This window comes from Podarcis pityusensis (assembly GCF_964106645.2).
Source record: "Podarcis pityusensis genome assembly, chromosome: 8".
Classification (NCBI taxonomy): Eukaryota; Metazoa; Chordata; class Lepidosauria; order Squamata; family Lacertidae; genus Podarcis; species Podarcis pityusensis.
The window spans coordinates 60948164-60965030 of NC_138033.1; the positions used below are offsets into that span (position 1 = coordinate 60948164).

The following is a 16867-nucleotide window of genomic DNA, read 5'->3' on the forward strand; positions in this document are numbered from 1 at the left end:
CCTGAGACACCACTTTAGCTAATGGGGCCTTCCGCTGCCACCACACCACAATTTCTGTTCTCATCCTGAAGCAAAGTTCTTAACCCGAGGTACTATTTCTGGGTTAGCGGAGTCTGTAACCTGAAGCATATGTAACCTGAAGCATATGTAGCCCGAGGTACCACTGTAACAGAAATGCATATAAGCTTTGTGTGCAGGCCAAATAATGAGGCAAGATCTCTTCTTCTTCCCTTAATCAAAGCACGATGTCAATAAACCACCCTAAGTCTAATCAGGGCCCCTAACCCTAATCCCTCACTCTATCTTTCTAAAAAGAATAGCTGTATTTTAAATATATATCTCTATGTTTCCTGAGGGTTATGGGGTTTGCAAAAAGTGAGACTGTCCAAAATGTTGCCTGCAGAGCACTGAAATGCTCTCTTTCTTTCTTTCTTTCTTTCTTTCTTTCTTTCTAGCAGGGTAGTGGATTTTCTTTTATTTTTAGAATGTTAAAAGCATCATTTAAGATTTTTAGCTTTTTAAAGAAATCCTACACTGCTCAGCTTCAATCGGGTGGGGAACACATGGCTGTTCAGAATTCCACAGGCAGTGTCCTAGACAGTATTACATCGTAAGGGCTATTGAAGACCTATTGTGGCCTATCAGACGACACAGAGTAAATCTGTAAGGTCTGCCAGAGGGCACCAAAACCCTGTGTGAAACTGCAGAGCATTAGAAAGATGTGCACGCAAGAATACACACCACTACGCCAACACTTAATTATTTTATTATAAGAAAGAGCAAGAGACAATTCCCTGTTACTCCCCATAAGAAATTATGAAGGAAAGTGAATCTTCTATTATTATTATTTCCCTCGCAAAAGAAACCAAACCCTGGAGCTATTTGTCTCCTTAATCGACTCTAGAGGGGCTCCCGTGCTTACAAATTTTATCCACTTTGGCCAAAAAGCGAAAAAGTTATAGCCACATTTAGATTCCCCATTATAGGGAAGACAGAGCTTCATCTAACACACAGGAGCTCAGGAGCCAAATTAAAGATCAAAGTAGAACAAGCACAGAGCAACTCAGAAACAGATAGGAACTTTTTAAAATGTACTAATAATGATACATGGGCAAATATTGAAATACAAGCACACCCTTTGCCAAATTTCAGTCATATAGCTCTTACGACAGTATCTTAAAAATACTAATACTCTCACGAATTTGTGAGGCCTGACCAATAGCATTCACAAACACAACTTTTCATTCCATCTTACATTTGCTCTTTGCATGGCTGAATGGGTAAAAATGTCCTATTTCCAGACTTCTCTACTAAACATTAAATTACACAAGAAACTAATTTTAACTTCCTATCTACCGTGGAAGTACCTTAACTTTTATACCCCTCTTGGTGAGACATAAGCATCAAGGTTAGACGGACAGGTGCCTGTACAATGTCATATACTTTTTATTTATTTATTTTATTTGTGCCATTTGCATATCACCCAAATTCACAACTTGTAATAAAAGTTGAAACACTCTAAAAGCGGACAAGAAATTAAATAAAGCAAAGCAACCACAGTGCAAAACTAACTAAATAAAACCAACAGCCGCAGAAGCATACACCACCACAGCAGACCGTAACACGTTGAGTATCTCAAAATGATCTTGAAGCATCTGTGGAAATAAAAAGGTCTTTGCCAGGCAGCAAGAAGTTTCAGACCTTCTTGAGAGGTGAGCTTCTCTAAGGAAGGCATTCTAAAATTAGGGGACCACCATGGAAAAGACTCCTTACCCTGCCTGCCATATCTCATTCTGTGGGGCAAATAAGTATTCACACCCTGCCTTGCTCATAGCCTTGGTTTTAACTCTGAGCATACATACATCTGTGTGGTGTAGTGGTTAAGAGCGGTGGACTCGTAATCTGGTGAACTGGGTTCGTGTCCCCGCTCCTCCACATGCAGCTGCTGGGTGACCTTGGGCTAGTCATACTTCCCTAAAGTCTCTCAGCCTCACTCACCTCACAGAGTGCTTGTTGTGGGGGAGGAAGGGAAAAGAGATTGTGAGCCGCTTTGAGACTCCTTAGGGTAGTGATAAAGCGGGATATCAAATCCAAACTCCTCTTCTTCCTCCTCAGGAACTGGGCACATTCATTCACCACGCCCTACCTATGCCTGCCACCCAATGTCCTGAGTTCAGTTCCTGACACAAGATGGTGTCTGATTATTATTTATCAAATTTGTATGCCACCCTATACCTGCAGGTCTCAGGCTGGTTCACAAGATAAAATCACAAGTTAAAAACACAGAATACTTAATCAAAATAAAAACAAAAAACCCCACAATACTGTAACGCCCCACAACACCTTTTATAAATGCTTTATTCACGCATGCAATAATGCACTTTCTTTTTTGTGTGCTTCTTATTCAGCACCATAGGATATGTTAGTCATACTCAGAGTAGAATTTTCAAAGGGTATGAGTATGACTATCACTGGATATCACCCAAAGGGCTAAACCACAAAAAGTTGCCATCTAAACTTATGTTCTGTGAAATAAAAGGAGGGATTCTCAGTTTGATAGTGTGACTTGCATTCTTGACTCGGCCACCTGGAGCTATTTGATCTGTAGGAATATTAGCACAATGTGTGTATGTGTGTGTTTGCCTAGCCTCTGCCAGTAGTACACTGCGGTGCCGATTATGTGCACAGATTTGCACAGAATACTTGTGTAGCTCAAAGAATTGTGCCTTAAGAAAGGATCCGAACTGGTTGGCATTTTTTGGTCATCAGAACCTTCCAGCTCTGTGATCCAATGATATTTTTGCCCTACAAAGATTTAAGCCTGCATGCGCTGAAATCTAAAAATGCCTCAAGCCTTAACTTGACTTACTTTTTTGTCCAACCTGTAGAGAAAAAACAACACCCTAAATTCAGTCAGACACAAAATTCAATTCAAACACAAAAGTAAACCACATAATTTTTCTCACTTAAGATCTCAATGATACCAAATGTCCATCCTCAATATGCAGAATTAAAACTTGACTAAGTTTAGAGGTTCTGACTCATCTTAGAATGAGTGCTTGCAGGATTTGCAAAACAACCATTCACACTCATGAAATGAAATTCTCCGATACAATTGCAGAAAATTTGCTTTTTTTGCCTGCATACCGATGGCAGTCAAAAGTTATTTCCATATGGAAAGCCAATATATTGAGGGAATCGATCCACACTAAGGAGACAATTTTCAACATTATGGTGTGTTCAAACATGCCAGTTCCACATTTAGAGTTTGGGAGGACTAAACCATATGAAAAACTGTACCACATATATATTTTTCACAGGCTAACTTCTCCAAAATTTCCAAGAGTCGGTACTTAGTAGCTCATTGGTAGGGCATGCCCTTTGTGTGCAGAACGTCAAAAAGATCTTTCCCTGCAACTGCTGCCAGTCAGAGGGCTCTCTCCAGACATCTTTTTTATTGCACATCCATGATGATTTGTGCTCTGGGTGCTATCAGAGCCATCACACGCAATCCTGCTCTGCGCCTGGAAAAGTTTTGCGGCAGTCACACTGCTCCACTTCCAATCAATACACATCCCATAACTTTTATCCACAACTGCCCCAGATTATTTTTTGCCCTAGCTTTTTTTACATGAAATGCGGGCCCCCCAACAGCAATTAAAATGGCAGAATTTATCTGCAACACTTCTCCAATATAAAACGAAACAAATCCACCACTCATGTGCTATTATTGTGTTCAGAACTTGTTGCAGAAAAAAACCCACAATCTAAGACCCAACTGGATGTGCCTGAAATAAAAAAATAATGTGCTAGAGGAACAAATGGTCTGAGTCAGGGTGCATCCAGATACGGGGAATATTGTGTTAACACTTTTGTCCTGTTTTCTAATGCTGTTCTCACAGCGCAAGTACCTGCTGCATTATGGAACTGTAGCTTTTTGAATGAATGGGGGGAGCCAGTGTGGTGTAGTGGTTAAGAGCAGTAGATTTGTAATCTGGGGAACCAGGTTCGCTTCCTCGCTCCTCCACATGCAGCTGCTGGGTGACCTTGGGCTAGTCACACTTCTCTGAAGTCTCTCAGCCCCACTCACCTCACAGAGTGTTTGTTGTGGGAGAAGAAGAGAAAGGAGAATGTTAGCCACTTTGAGACTCCTTCGGGTAGTGATAAAGCGGGATATCAAATCCAAACTCTTCTTCTTCTCTTTGACATTCTGGCGTGTCGCGTGAAATTTCATTCACACCAATGAGCGCGATATGGCACACAGACAATCATTGGACCACATTGCCACTCCCCCACCCTTTTTGCACATGTGTGCTTCTGTTTCCCCATGATTCACACATGGAACAGTCAGGAAAGAACTCTGTTGCAGGTACACTGCTCCAAATCTCATCACTTTACTTCTGCAATTTTGCGGCTTAAAGAGACTGCAAGCAGATTTTTTTTCTGGAATCAAGTGGCCACAAAATGAGCCCTCAACATGTGCTATATTCCATTAGTTTTTCAGAATGGATTTTTTTTTTGCGCCGTGTGAAAGCTCAACTTTAAAACAGAGACAAAACTTTAGGGAAACGCCAGGAACAAAATGTTTTGTGAATGCAGTCTCTCTCTGACGGCTTCCAACTGCATGCTTAACCCTTCAAGTCGTTGGGCTGCAGTAACTGAATCATTCCCAATTTTAAAAGGTGTATGTGCATTGAGTTTACTGTCCATGATTCCAAAACTACCATTTTAAGTACATATCAATAATTTCCCAAATTTTTCAATGATTCACTAACCCAATGGACAAAAGGTGGCCTGAGGCCAGGCTTATAACATGACTTGAAGGCATCGCAAAGAATCAAGAACACGACAAAAGAAAATTGGACCATCTTAAGTATGATCAAGCAACATTTTCCACATTAGATTTGTCCATGAGAGGTTTCCCTTTGACAGTCCATTTGGACTCAGTTACAGACCACACAGAAGTTGTTTTTGAAAGAATTCTCCCTTTCTGTTCAAAAGGGCCAGCCCAACCATAAGGCAGAGTGAGGCAGCCCCCTCAGGCAGCAGATTTTAGGTGTCATGAAAAGGGAAAGAAATTCTTAGCTATTTCATTTATTGTTGTGGTTTTCTTACTACCAGGTAGGGAGAGAGACACTTGTAGGATTTTCAGATGCCAAAAATAATTTGACTGATCTCAGGTATGCTTCACCTTGACTCAGAGTCTGGGGGCACGGATCAGGGTGCTCTAGCTTAAGAGGCAAAATATATTGGGTCTTGACCTCTTACTACCTCATGCTTTTCCTTCTGTTTAGGCATCTACAAAACCTTCAGTTCACCTTATTCAAACTCGTTTGGCATGCCTTGAAATTCCTCAGACGTTTCGCCCGGATAACAACCCCTAAACTGACTCTGAATTTCACTGCCTAGGAAATGTTGCTGCAAAGTCTCCATCTATCCCTCGGAGGGTTACTGTCGTTGCCTTTGAAATGATCTGACCCCTTTCATCTTGAACACTATTTTCCTTTTATATACATACATATACCACCCCCCCAGGCCCCTAAAATACAATAGTGAGGCACTCCTATAATGACCGGCTGGTATCTGGTAGGAAACAATGGGGCGGTGGGGGGGGGGGTGGAGAGAGAGAAAGAGCGCAAAGCCATCCATCAAAAACAGGCACATCCTAGGCCTCCCTCCTGCCCAGCTCATCCAACTCTCAAGTTACAGCTTTACACGGTAAGTCTAAATAATATTCAAAATGATAAATGGTGCCACAAGCCCGATATCCATCATCAATCTTTTTTTAAGGAACATCCATCTTCAACAATGCATGTTTGAATCATGTGAAACTGAGAGCCCCTATATTCATTTACACAACCCCCAGCCAGCAAGCTGGGGCCCTCTGAATGATACCTGTCAGCCAGCTCCCTCCTCCCCTATATAAGGAAATCCACATATGGGGACGAAGGGGTGGGCGAGTGGGGGGGGGGTGTACTTCAACAACAGGGTTTAGCAGGTAGATACAGATGCTGGTTTGGGATCTTGCAAAGCACACACCCGCTGAACTGTTTTAACAATCTCCCCCAAAATAGCAGCGCTGCTGTGAAGGGAAACAGACAGCATCACACACACACACACCCCAAAAACACACACCATTCTTGTGCTGTTTCCAAACCTCCCCCCCCCATGAAAACACACACACACACACCCCTTCCCTGCTGTTTGGCAGGCCCCATTTGATAAATGACACCTGTCATTCTGTCACGAGGGAAGGGTGGGTCAGTGATATATGGCTCTGCTGAAAAGGAAATCGACTGTTTGGCACAGCGCAGCCATTCTCCACCAGGATTTCGTTTTCTGAACTCTAAAATGAAATCTACGATGTTTCAAGTTGTTCGGTTAGGGGGAAACTGACAGGAGGCCCAAGGAGTTTGTTGGGTTCCCTCTCCCATCCCGTCCCCTCCTCTCCTTCCTTCCCTCCCTCCTGCTTTGTTTTATATTTCATCCTCCCTCTGCCCTTCAGATTTTTTTTCCTCTTTTTTAAAAAAGCCCCCCAAAAATGCTCTGATTGACTGCAAGCTTCCCCCCACCCCACCCAAAAACAACAACTGATGGAAAGAGAGAGAGGAGAACACATATCTATCAAAGCCCTCAACAGTTAAGATCCATGCCTTTTTTTGAAGAAAAAAAATGTTATATGCAATTTTCATTTATTATTAGAGGGCACGAGAGAGAAAGAGAGAAAAAGGGAGGGATGAAACAGAGGCCACGAGCTTTGCCTGGCACACACACAAAAAAGCAAGATAAAAATTAGCATGTTTGAAGTAATTGTCCCACAGCTTGACACCGGCATAGTAAATTTTAAAGGGGAAAAAATGTGTCAGGCAGACGCGAGAGTTTCTCCCCCCCATCCCTCCCCCTTCGTCCCTCCCCCCTCCCCTCCCCCCTTTCATTAGCTCACTGGCAGGGTGGCACTTCTGAACCTCATTACTGCAAGAGGATTTATGAAGCTGAACCCAATGGCAAAGAAGAGGCATCTGTCAATAATTGTAGGGAGCTGCACTCACAGCTTTGAAATCTCATTAAGTATGCAGTTATCAGGCATAAAGATCAAAAACATTACTCAACTCCGACAGAATCTTATGGAGGAACATTAATTAGCAACAGGCCCACAGTCATATATATATATATATATATATATATATATATTTGTAGGCTTCCCCCTCACACCTGCCCAGCCCACAACCCCAAAAAGAAACACACAGACCCTCCCTCCTGGAAATAAAAAAATAAAAAAAATCCCAGCATCTGAGACTGATCAAGTACATGAAACGAGAGAGAGAGAGAAGGAAAAAAATCCAGTTGAGACAGTCTTGGCGGTGAAAAGAGAAAAGGAAGAAGCTGTCAAAAGTTGAGAAGGATGTCAGTGCTGGCCCTGATTACAAGGGCCTCTGCAGTTCCCAGGGCCTTTTTATTATCCCTGCCATCAAAAACAGACTCCATGTCACAGATGGGTGACTGATGGCTGCCACTCTCAGGCGCGTTCGGGAGACCCCCGCTGAGATCTGGCCCTCCAGCAACAGAGGTTGACCTAGCAGGAAAGGGGCTTGCAGGCGCAGAGCCCAGTCCCAGAGATACTTCAGAAAAAAGGAGGAGAAGACGCTCCCCTGTTCCGTTCTGCTCTCGACTGACAACAATTCACTAAGAGGGTGGTTTGGGTTTTGTTTGTTCAGCTTACAGAAGTTAAAATCTCCGCTCTGTCCTCCCTCCGTCAACAAAAGGACTCATTTTGCAATATTGAAAAATGGAAAGGCGAGGAAGGAGAGTCCTTTTAAAAAAAAAAAAAAATCTCTTGCCATACACACAGACGCAAATTTGGGTCTAATTTCCTCTGCACCTCCTATCAGAGGCACTCTTTGCACACTTGACCTCTCAGAAAACACAAGGCAGTAAAATATAAATTGAGGATGAAACCTACAAAGTCGCAGTTGAGGGTGGATCGTAAAATCAAGTGACCTTTGCAGCATTAAGCATAGTGTGCAGCTCATTAAGAGAGATGGTCTTATTAAACATCTTTCTTTCAGAAACTAGGATCTCTGTGCACACCCTGCCCTATTAGCCATCTTTGTTTCCACTTCCTGCTTGTGTACAACTATTTTTCAAAGGCATAATTCACCACTATTCATTAAAAAGAGAGAGAGAGAAAGGAAGTTAAAAATAAGGGATGGAGAAACATATTCTGTCTCTGTTTTTTCCCCCTTTTGGAAATGATGCAATCATTTTTTTTCCTCTCTCTCTTCCTCTTTCTCTCTCTCTAGTTATATATCCAGTTCTCATCTCTCATGTTTCCCAGAATTCCTCATTACAAGAGAAGGCGCATGTGATACAATTTCCGCATCGTTTACAACTGGGTTACAACAGCATGTACAGTTTTGCCTCTTCATTCAGGAGATATATGCTAATATTGTTGTGTCTTATATGCTGCCAAGGAACAACTGAGTTGGCTGATCTTTTGAACTGAGTGATAATATTCACGTAAAAGTGGGCTCTGGCCACCGCGGAAAAACTTTTTCATGTTTTCTAGAATTCCCTTGTCAGAGGGAAGGAAATGTAAAATTAAAAGGTCACCTTTGCCTAAGAAAGGAAAAATAAAGTGCAAAGCAAAATAAGGACCAATGTGGTTGGTTTGTGTATAGTTGTGTATGTATGTTAAGCCCTTGACTCAAAAGCGTTACAATAAGGTGTTTATATTTTTTCATATGCTTACCATATTACTCTTATTATGTGTAGCATCAAAGTGATTATAGCAATTACATCTAACAGAATTAATTATAGAACATCCCATCATTCCGAGATACATAATGCATTAGAGGTAAGAAGAAAACATCTCGACTCTGCTAACTAATGTTCGAATCAATTTCCCAAGGCATCAATGCATGACTAAAGTCTAAATTGTAGGAAGAGGAAGAGAAAGACAAGAGTTACTAAAAAATGTAAACTGCAAAGATGAGCACAGGTGTATGTGTGTGTGTTTAAACCAAGAGGATGCTCTGCTTGATGCTGTGCTAAGAGCAAGACCAAAGTGGTATAATCGATTTAAAAAACACCACAATAATACACAAACACATACAAAATTAAAAGCTAACCATCCTGCCCATCAAATGTGTTAGCAGATCCAGACAAGAGTGTTTGGGTGAAAGAGTTACAACTCTTTGTGTATGCAAAATAAATTCACTCAAAGCTTCATTAATATTAATTTAAATTCAGAACCCATTTACATTAAATTGTTCATTAAAAAATGGCCTGTTTCATGCAACCTGCATCCTACAAAGAACACAGAAGACCCAGAGAGAGAGAGAGAGAGAGAGAGAGAGAGAGAGAGAGAGAGAGAGAGGGCCCAGCTTAATGATGGAAATGCATATCGAAAGAAAAACGAACACCAGAAATGTGTGGTGCTGGGCCAGAATTTGGCCATCACTTCGTACATTATGTTACATCTCTTCGGAGCAGGATTCTGCAGCTGCCCTTTTGACCTCTTGATTTGTGCTATAAGCTTGTTAAAAAAAGAAGCTTTTATTTGAGGGCCAACATGGATCAGCAAAACACACACACACACACACACAAATTAGGCCCTTGCAGCAAATAACTTTTTAAATGACAGCCACCACCACAACCTTCGTATTATTGCAAGAACGGTCAAGTTCAGTTGTATTTTCACTGGCTGGTTTAAAATGAAGAAGTGTGTTGGTGGCATTCTGGGATGAGGAAAGGTGCTTCCTCCCTATCGTAGAATCTGCCAGAATTGCTGCAGTGGAGAACTCACCTGTATTCTAAAGACTTTCTTGTAAGCGAAGGAAAAAGAACTCTGATTAATTGGAATGTAACCTCGCAATATGAAATAATAAATTATTCTTCAAGTTCATTATTTGGGTAAAGCCACCCCTCCCCTTGTAACGAAGCTAATGAGATGGTGTATAATGCTGGCGAGCGTTCAGGATCCCTTTGATGAAGTCTCTGCTCCCCCCCCCCCCTTAAGGACATACGACTCTACACGGCTGATGAATTCTTCCCATCTCCAATGAACTTAAAGCATCTTTCGTTGGCAAAATTATGGGTAGCTAAACACATCCTTGCATACATATATATAAATATTCCTTTCCTTTTTAGATAGCAACTTTACTGGCAATATATTCTATGCTGTCCTTCAAAATAATCTTATATAAGGGGGGGGGGGAAGTCTTCTCTTTGTAGAGAATATCTCTCCTTCCTTTCTTTCTTTCTTTCTTTCTTTCTTTCTTTCTTTCTTTCTTTCTTTTACTTTGTTTTCAATGCAGATATACTCAAACAAAAAAGCCTAACCACAATGATTCCAGTCTCCACCCCTGTATGTAAGTGAAACACACAAAAATTCACTTGTTTAGTGGGATTCTGGAAATTAATTTAATGACTCTGCAAATGCTGAAAAACTAGAATTAATCTGTCTGGATAAAAAAGGGCTTACAGACATTTAAATGCATGTATCGGGACACTTTATCAACCTAACATAAAATTGTCATCTTATCTTATTATATGACTATTTTATGCATGTGTCAAAAAATTTAAAAATGAATGCCTGTCTATTCAGTCTAATTACAACTGCATATTATCTGTCTGGATGTACCAGTCCATATCATTGTTATTAAATACAATACATTGTATTCACCTTTCAGGGTTTTTCTTTCTTTCTTTCTTTTTTTAAAAAAGAAAACTCTAATCCTTCAACAGAGAAAACCCCAATTTGGGGTGCAACAGAATAATGGAAAGAATTCAAAGCCTTGAATACCTGGAAGTGGGTGGTCCTGAACATGATACTAAATGGTTTTGTAAATAATGTAAGGTTTAAGTCTGTTGCTTTATAGCCCACTGTTAGAGCACAAATATACACCTACTTTCCTGAATAACGCTGAGGCATTTTGGTTTGCTTGTTATTTTATTTTTTGTTTTGAAAGACAGTGGGTCTAATATTAAGAATTTGCAAATGGAATCGCTGTAGCTAGGATTGTCTTCAGACTGGCCAAAACAACGGGTTAAAATATGGATTGCTGCACAGTTTTGAGGCGATGCTTGCAAGGTTTATGTAAAAAGCTACAGGGCAGACTCTCTCCCTCTCTCCCACCCCCTCTCTCTCAATGGCAAATAAATTTATTTTTATTCGCACTTTCACTGTTCCATATGCATGCATCTAAGTGTGCAGCTTGTACCCTTCACAATTTCCTTTGCACTTTCCTCTGAAGATGCTCTCGGTCGTGCGCTCTCTTCCCCTCTCTTTCCTTTAATGCATTCACATTCACACTGATCCTGAAAACAACCTAGACCAAAAAAAAAAAGGCACCAAAAATAATCCTCCTAACACCCCCCCAAGCTAGACCGCATTCCCCATAACCCTGTAGCAGTCACAATTCATTCTAATCACTTTACAAAACAATCTTTACTATAAAAAAGGGGGGAAATGCAGACTTGTGAGCCAATTTAAGAAATAACTGCTGATACATCAGTTATTGACTATTTCACTCCAGCTCATCATAGTGCTCAAGGCAAAATGAAGAACAAAATGACAACATCAACTGCACGCAATAAACTGTGGCCCAGGAGACTACTGAAGGGCTAATTGACAGCTGTCAAGCTAATGGGAGCAGTGGCAGCTGATTCTAGAAAATTCCCTTTCCCAACAAGCCATTCAGTGGAATCAGGACTTCCTTCCTTTTTCAAACGTTTACGCTCCACTCTCTCCCTCACCTCATTTTGCTCATTGTTTCCCACACTTTTAAATTTTATTTTGAGGGGTAAGGGGCTGCAAAGGACAACCTTAACCATAACTAATCATTTTGTCAGCTAAGAAGACTCTGTGCCCCACAGAGAAATATGTGGCAGGTTTGTAAGCAAAGGAAAGTCCCAGAGGCTGAGGCTGGAGGGACTCAGGAAGAGAGTTTACTTTATCACAGCATGCAGTTCTACACACACACACACACACACACACACACACACTACTTGTGGTGTACAAACTTTTTTTAGGGGTTACTCTCAACTTCCTGAACTCATATTCCCAAATTCTGGATTTCACCTGAAGACCTAAGCATTATAATTCAGCCTGTATGGCAGATTAGCTCCCACCGCCACCAAGGCTATAAGAACTTGTAAATTTCACTGCGATCTCTGATAACCAAACAGGTTTCCATGGGAGGGAAGTAAAATAAAATCCATCTATTTCTATTTGTACATTTTCCTGCTGACTTAAGTCCTTTTCAGGAGCAGAAGTCAATTTAAGGATTTTAATAGAACTACATGTACAGTTGTGGAAAATAAAGCATATTTTGTAGAGCTGATGGTGGAATCCACATAGCACTGAAACCCATGACATAATTCCCATTGGTGTTAAGTATTCTGGATCACACCTGAAGCCTTTGCTGTAATTTTTCCAGGCCTCAGATCAGATTTGCTCTGCCTTATTGTTTGAAGGTGGGGTGGCAACATCCTCAGGGTGCAAAGCGAGAAATCTCTAATTCCACCATAACAATACCAAGGTGAGCTGCATCTTTAACCACACAGCCCTATACATGCCTACTCAGAAACAAGCCCCACTGAGTTCAATGTGTATTATAATGGCACTCTGAAAGCAGTTCTAGGGAACCTTTACAATTCCCAGCCATCATGTCCAACCCCACCTGAAAAAGGAAACAGCAATAATCTTTTCTCAATCATTGAAAGAGGAAGATTTTATTTTTTAAAAGCAATATGTGGAAGCTTGTAATTCCAAGTGAGATAATTATGGCTTGCATGAACTAGAATGGCCTCTGTTAAATGCAGAATCTCCACACTTTCCTAATCAGCAATAAATGCTGTTCCCCTTCTCAGCACACACCATTTTCCAACTTCAATGATGAAAACTCGGGGGGGGGGGGGAGAATGCTATCCAAATAAAACCTTTTGGTACCTCTTAGAAACCCTGTTCAGTGCCTCCATCCCCTCTCCTCTCATCCACCCTACTCAGCCCAAGTCCTAAAGTAAACAAACAGACACCATCATTTTTACAGATTTCTCTGATTCTTCAAGACAGCTTTAGTCCTCTCCCTTGTGGTGTTCACACTTGGGCTAGACATGAAGGATTTGCGCACCTGTCTGCAATACCTGCTGCAAGCTCTCTCTACGCTGCCGAGAGTCCTTTGTTGTTGTTATTCAACTCCAGACCATTACGAGGGCCCTAATTCCTATGACATGATTATCCAGGTACCAAAGCCCATTTGTCACCTGCAGCAGAAAATTGAGTTAATGCACAACTAAAGGCAACCAGGACTGTGTAATATCAACTTGATTACATCAAACTAGCTCCAAACCTAATTCCGCTGGATGACACTGCGTGGAGCTTGTCATCTCCAATCATTAAAGCTGTCAGGAATCCATCAGGTTTACAGCTAATTAGGTGAACACTAATGAAGCTGGCAAAACAACTTTTCTTTTTTTATGGCTGAGCGGACCTTTCAGTTTGGAGGGGGATTTTTTTTTCCTAGAGTATTCTCAAGGTTGCTGGAGACTGGATTTCCTGAGTGACGAATCAAGGGATATGTAATGTGTATGTCTCCTCTCTCCAACACACATACTCTCCCTCTAACCCCCCCCCCCCCCGTTTTTCCTCCTCTTTGCTCTATCAGTACAAAGCAATAAATTTGTCATCGCTCTGAGTATACCACAAAAGCAGTCACGGACCTTACAAGTTGCAGCTGTTAAATAAAAAAGAAAAGAAAACATTTTTTTAAAAAAACTTTCTGCTGCATCAAATGGTTTTTAAAATAATAATAATAATAATAATAATAATAATAATAATAATAATAATAATCTCCTCAGCTATTTTTTCCTATACCAACAGCATAGTTTTGTTCCACTTGCCTTAAATAAGCAGATCTCATTCATTCTCTACCCCCACTCCCTATATCCATTAGCCAAAGGCATTTTGATAAAGTAAAGGCAAGGCAAGTGTATGAGAAAGAATGAAAGCATTCACTCTGCCAACTTCTGATTGACCATTAAGCTATTGATAAATGTGCCTGTCAGGAGAGAGACAATTAAATCAAATATGAAACAAAGTCATTTTGACGGGTCATTTTGATAGAGCAAATCCATTCTTCCATCTCCTATTAGTCCCGAATTCCCTTTTTTTTTTGTTTTGTTTTGTTTTGTTAATGAATATTTCTTAAATAACCTGCTACTTTACATTGAAAAGCTCTTTTCTTTCTTTTCATTAAAAAAAATGCTGCTATATTAGTTTTCCTTTTTATTTTATTTTTTTAAAGTGATTTAAATGCTTCAGCCAAAGGTGCTCAGCTTTATTCAAAATCTGCACTGTTGTTAGCTAGGAGAGATTTCACTTTTGCTCAGTGCAGCACACATCGTAAGTTGTTTGTGAGAACTGCATATATATAAAGAAGAAAGCATGCCTCAAAATATAAGATTCAGCAGAAAGCACAGCCCAACCCCAATTCCAGCAGAGGTCTGGAGACTTTCCTTTCCTGAACACTGCAAGTTCAAAACTTGGTTTAGCCCTCAGGAACAGGCCTGAACCTCCTGGAAGATATTTCCTTTCCAGTGAAATTAATCATTGTTAGGGCAAACTTCTGAATTCACCTTTCAAGCATTTCTTCACATTCATCTGAAAGGCAGAAGACGGGATAGGTGCCTACGTCATTGTGTTTGTTACAAACAGAAACTTTTCCTTAACTTCCCAGCTCCTGAGCAAAGTGCTAAAGTGTTGCAAGGAGGAAACAAAGAGTTTCTTCCTATCACAACTTCAAGAAAGGAAGGCGATCGGTGAGGCATGCTTTGGGGAAAATGGATATGTAGGAATGAAGTTAAGATGTATGTATGCCATGCATGATGATTCATTTCGAGAAAAATCAAACTTGTCGCCCATGAGAGCCAGCCAGCCTGCCAGCCTGCCTGCCTGGTTATCTTGTAGACCAAGCCATTTCTGAGAAGATGCTGTTGAGAAGTATACCTTCCTTCTCATTGTCACAAGAAATGATAAACTCCCTGATTAAACATAGTACGACAACCACTTCAAAATCAAAAGGCACTCCAGCATACCTTGCATATATGTCTACTTCCTAAAGATTACAAGAACTTCATCTCCCACACTTCAATATCCACGGAATACTGATCCTCTCCCCTTCAGTACTCTGCGAGGGGATCTTCCAGTGCAAGAAGATCTCCCCTAATCAACTCTCTCCGTCCATGCCACCCCAACTAAAGCAAACCAGAAACCCTGAAAGTTACACTGGCAGAGCTGACAGGCCACGTGTGTGATGTCATACAGAGTCTGGCGTTACCATGGCAAGTGATTTATTGAGGTTTATTGGGAATGAATAGATCAAAGGCAACTGGATGACAGGCAATCAATCAGCCATCAAATCAAGGATGGCAACAGGCCAAGGAAACTCTGCTCCAGACCCAGATCTCCACCCACCCCTTGCCTTAAAAAGGGCTGCAAAAATAAAAGGTAAGGGGTTTGGTGTTTTGTTTTTAAAAGGAAGGCATGGAGGAAGGAAGAAGTATTTGTTTTGCAAACCTGGCCTTTCCACACACAAAAATATCCGGTTTGCAAATTTAACAAGAGCTAGCACTGCTGATGATAAATAAAGTGGACCAGGTTTTTTTTTTTAAAAAAAAAAAGTTAAAAGGGAAAAGTATATGGATATCCTAAACAACAAACTCTGGAAAGTGTAAAAAGGAATGTAAAAAAAGATTCTTGACAACCATCTAACAATATCCAGAACTGTTTTTCCCCTTTTTTCCCCTTTGCTCTGGTTTCCTGTGCAGCTTAGTCTTATAAATTAGAAATCAATAGCGTGGAGGGTGTCAAAGGAAGTGCCCATTCTGAAAGAAGAGGGTGTCTGGTGGTGATGCCCCCCTCTCTCGGTGTCACCCCCAAAGGCAAAGAAAGAAAGTTGGGTGAAGGAATTTTATCCACATGGTCCTAAGCGTCTCTCTGTGCCGCCTGCCAAACCACCTTCTCTGGCACAAGAAACCATAAATAAATAACATTTGGGGTGAAAAACTGGGAGAGGGAACCAGGAAGGCGGTGGGGAAGCCAGAGAGGACCCCAACGGCCCTCTTTGTACAAGTCACCCAGATGATGCACAGTTCAGGAAAGTGCCCCAAAGCTCCGGAATCCAAGGGTCTCAGCCCCAATAAAATCAAAAGTAAGGCGCTGAGAGGGTGGCTATTCCCACCAACCAACCCCCCACAACCCCACCCTGCTTCCTAAATCGTGGGAGAGAGAAGGAGCGAAAGAGAGGCTGGCTAACCAGCGGTCAAGAGAGGAGCGGGGTGCAGGGCGGAATCTAACCTGGAGTGGCAGATTCTGGGAAGAGAGGATGTGGGGGGAGCGCCTGGCTCGTACCTGCTGCGCGCCGGGGCGCTTGCTGTTTCCTCCTCGGCATGTTGCAAGGCAGCGTCCGCTGGCAGCGCCCGGAGGAGGCGGCGGCGGCGACGAGGAGGTGGCGGAGGAGGTGGCCGGCTGGGGGCTGGGGGCGAACAGAGTTGCTTCAGCCTCCCTCGATCCTGGTCGGAGGAGAGAGCCGCTCCAGGCTGGGCTGCCGCTGCCGCTGCGAGCTTTTTGTTGTTGTTGCTGCCGCCTCTGCTGCCGCTGCTGGGCATGCACGATGTGCAAGAGGAGGAGGAGGAGGAGGAGGAGAAAGAGGAGGCGGAGGCAGGAGCAGCAGCCGGAGAAGGGAGCGCAAAGGACAGCCCTGCTGCTCGCGGGAAGGAGGGAGGGAAGGAGCGAAGGAGCGAAGGAGGGGGGACTTTGACAGATCGCCCCGCAGCAAGGAGCGCAAGGACTGGGGCCAGCCCTGTG

The 16867-nt window shown here is 42.0% G+C and overlaps 1 protein-coding gene and 1 long non-coding RNA gene across 2 annotated transcripts in view; both read right to left on the reverse strand.

Annotated features, from left to right (window-relative positions):
* Positions 1-16503, reverse strand: part of TSHZ3 (teashirt zinc finger homeobox 3) — a 115691-nt gene extending 99188 nt beyond the window's left edge. Inside the window, exon 1 of the mRNA XM_081015508.1 lies at positions 16412-16503. Within this exon, the coding sequence (XP_080871634.1) occupies positions 16412-16451 (40 nt within the window). The 5' untranslated portion in view covers positions 16452-16503. The remainder of the gene's footprint in view (positions 1-16411) is intronic.
* On the reverse strand, positions 13043-15675 carry LOC308483006. Its single transcript, XR_013989542.1, has 2 exons — positions 15097-15675; positions 13043-13266 (listed from the first exon to the last, which is right to left on the reverse strand). It is a non-coding gene; the product is annotated as an uncharacterized lncRNA (long non-coding RNA).
* Positions 16504-16867: the final 364 nt, after the last annotated feature.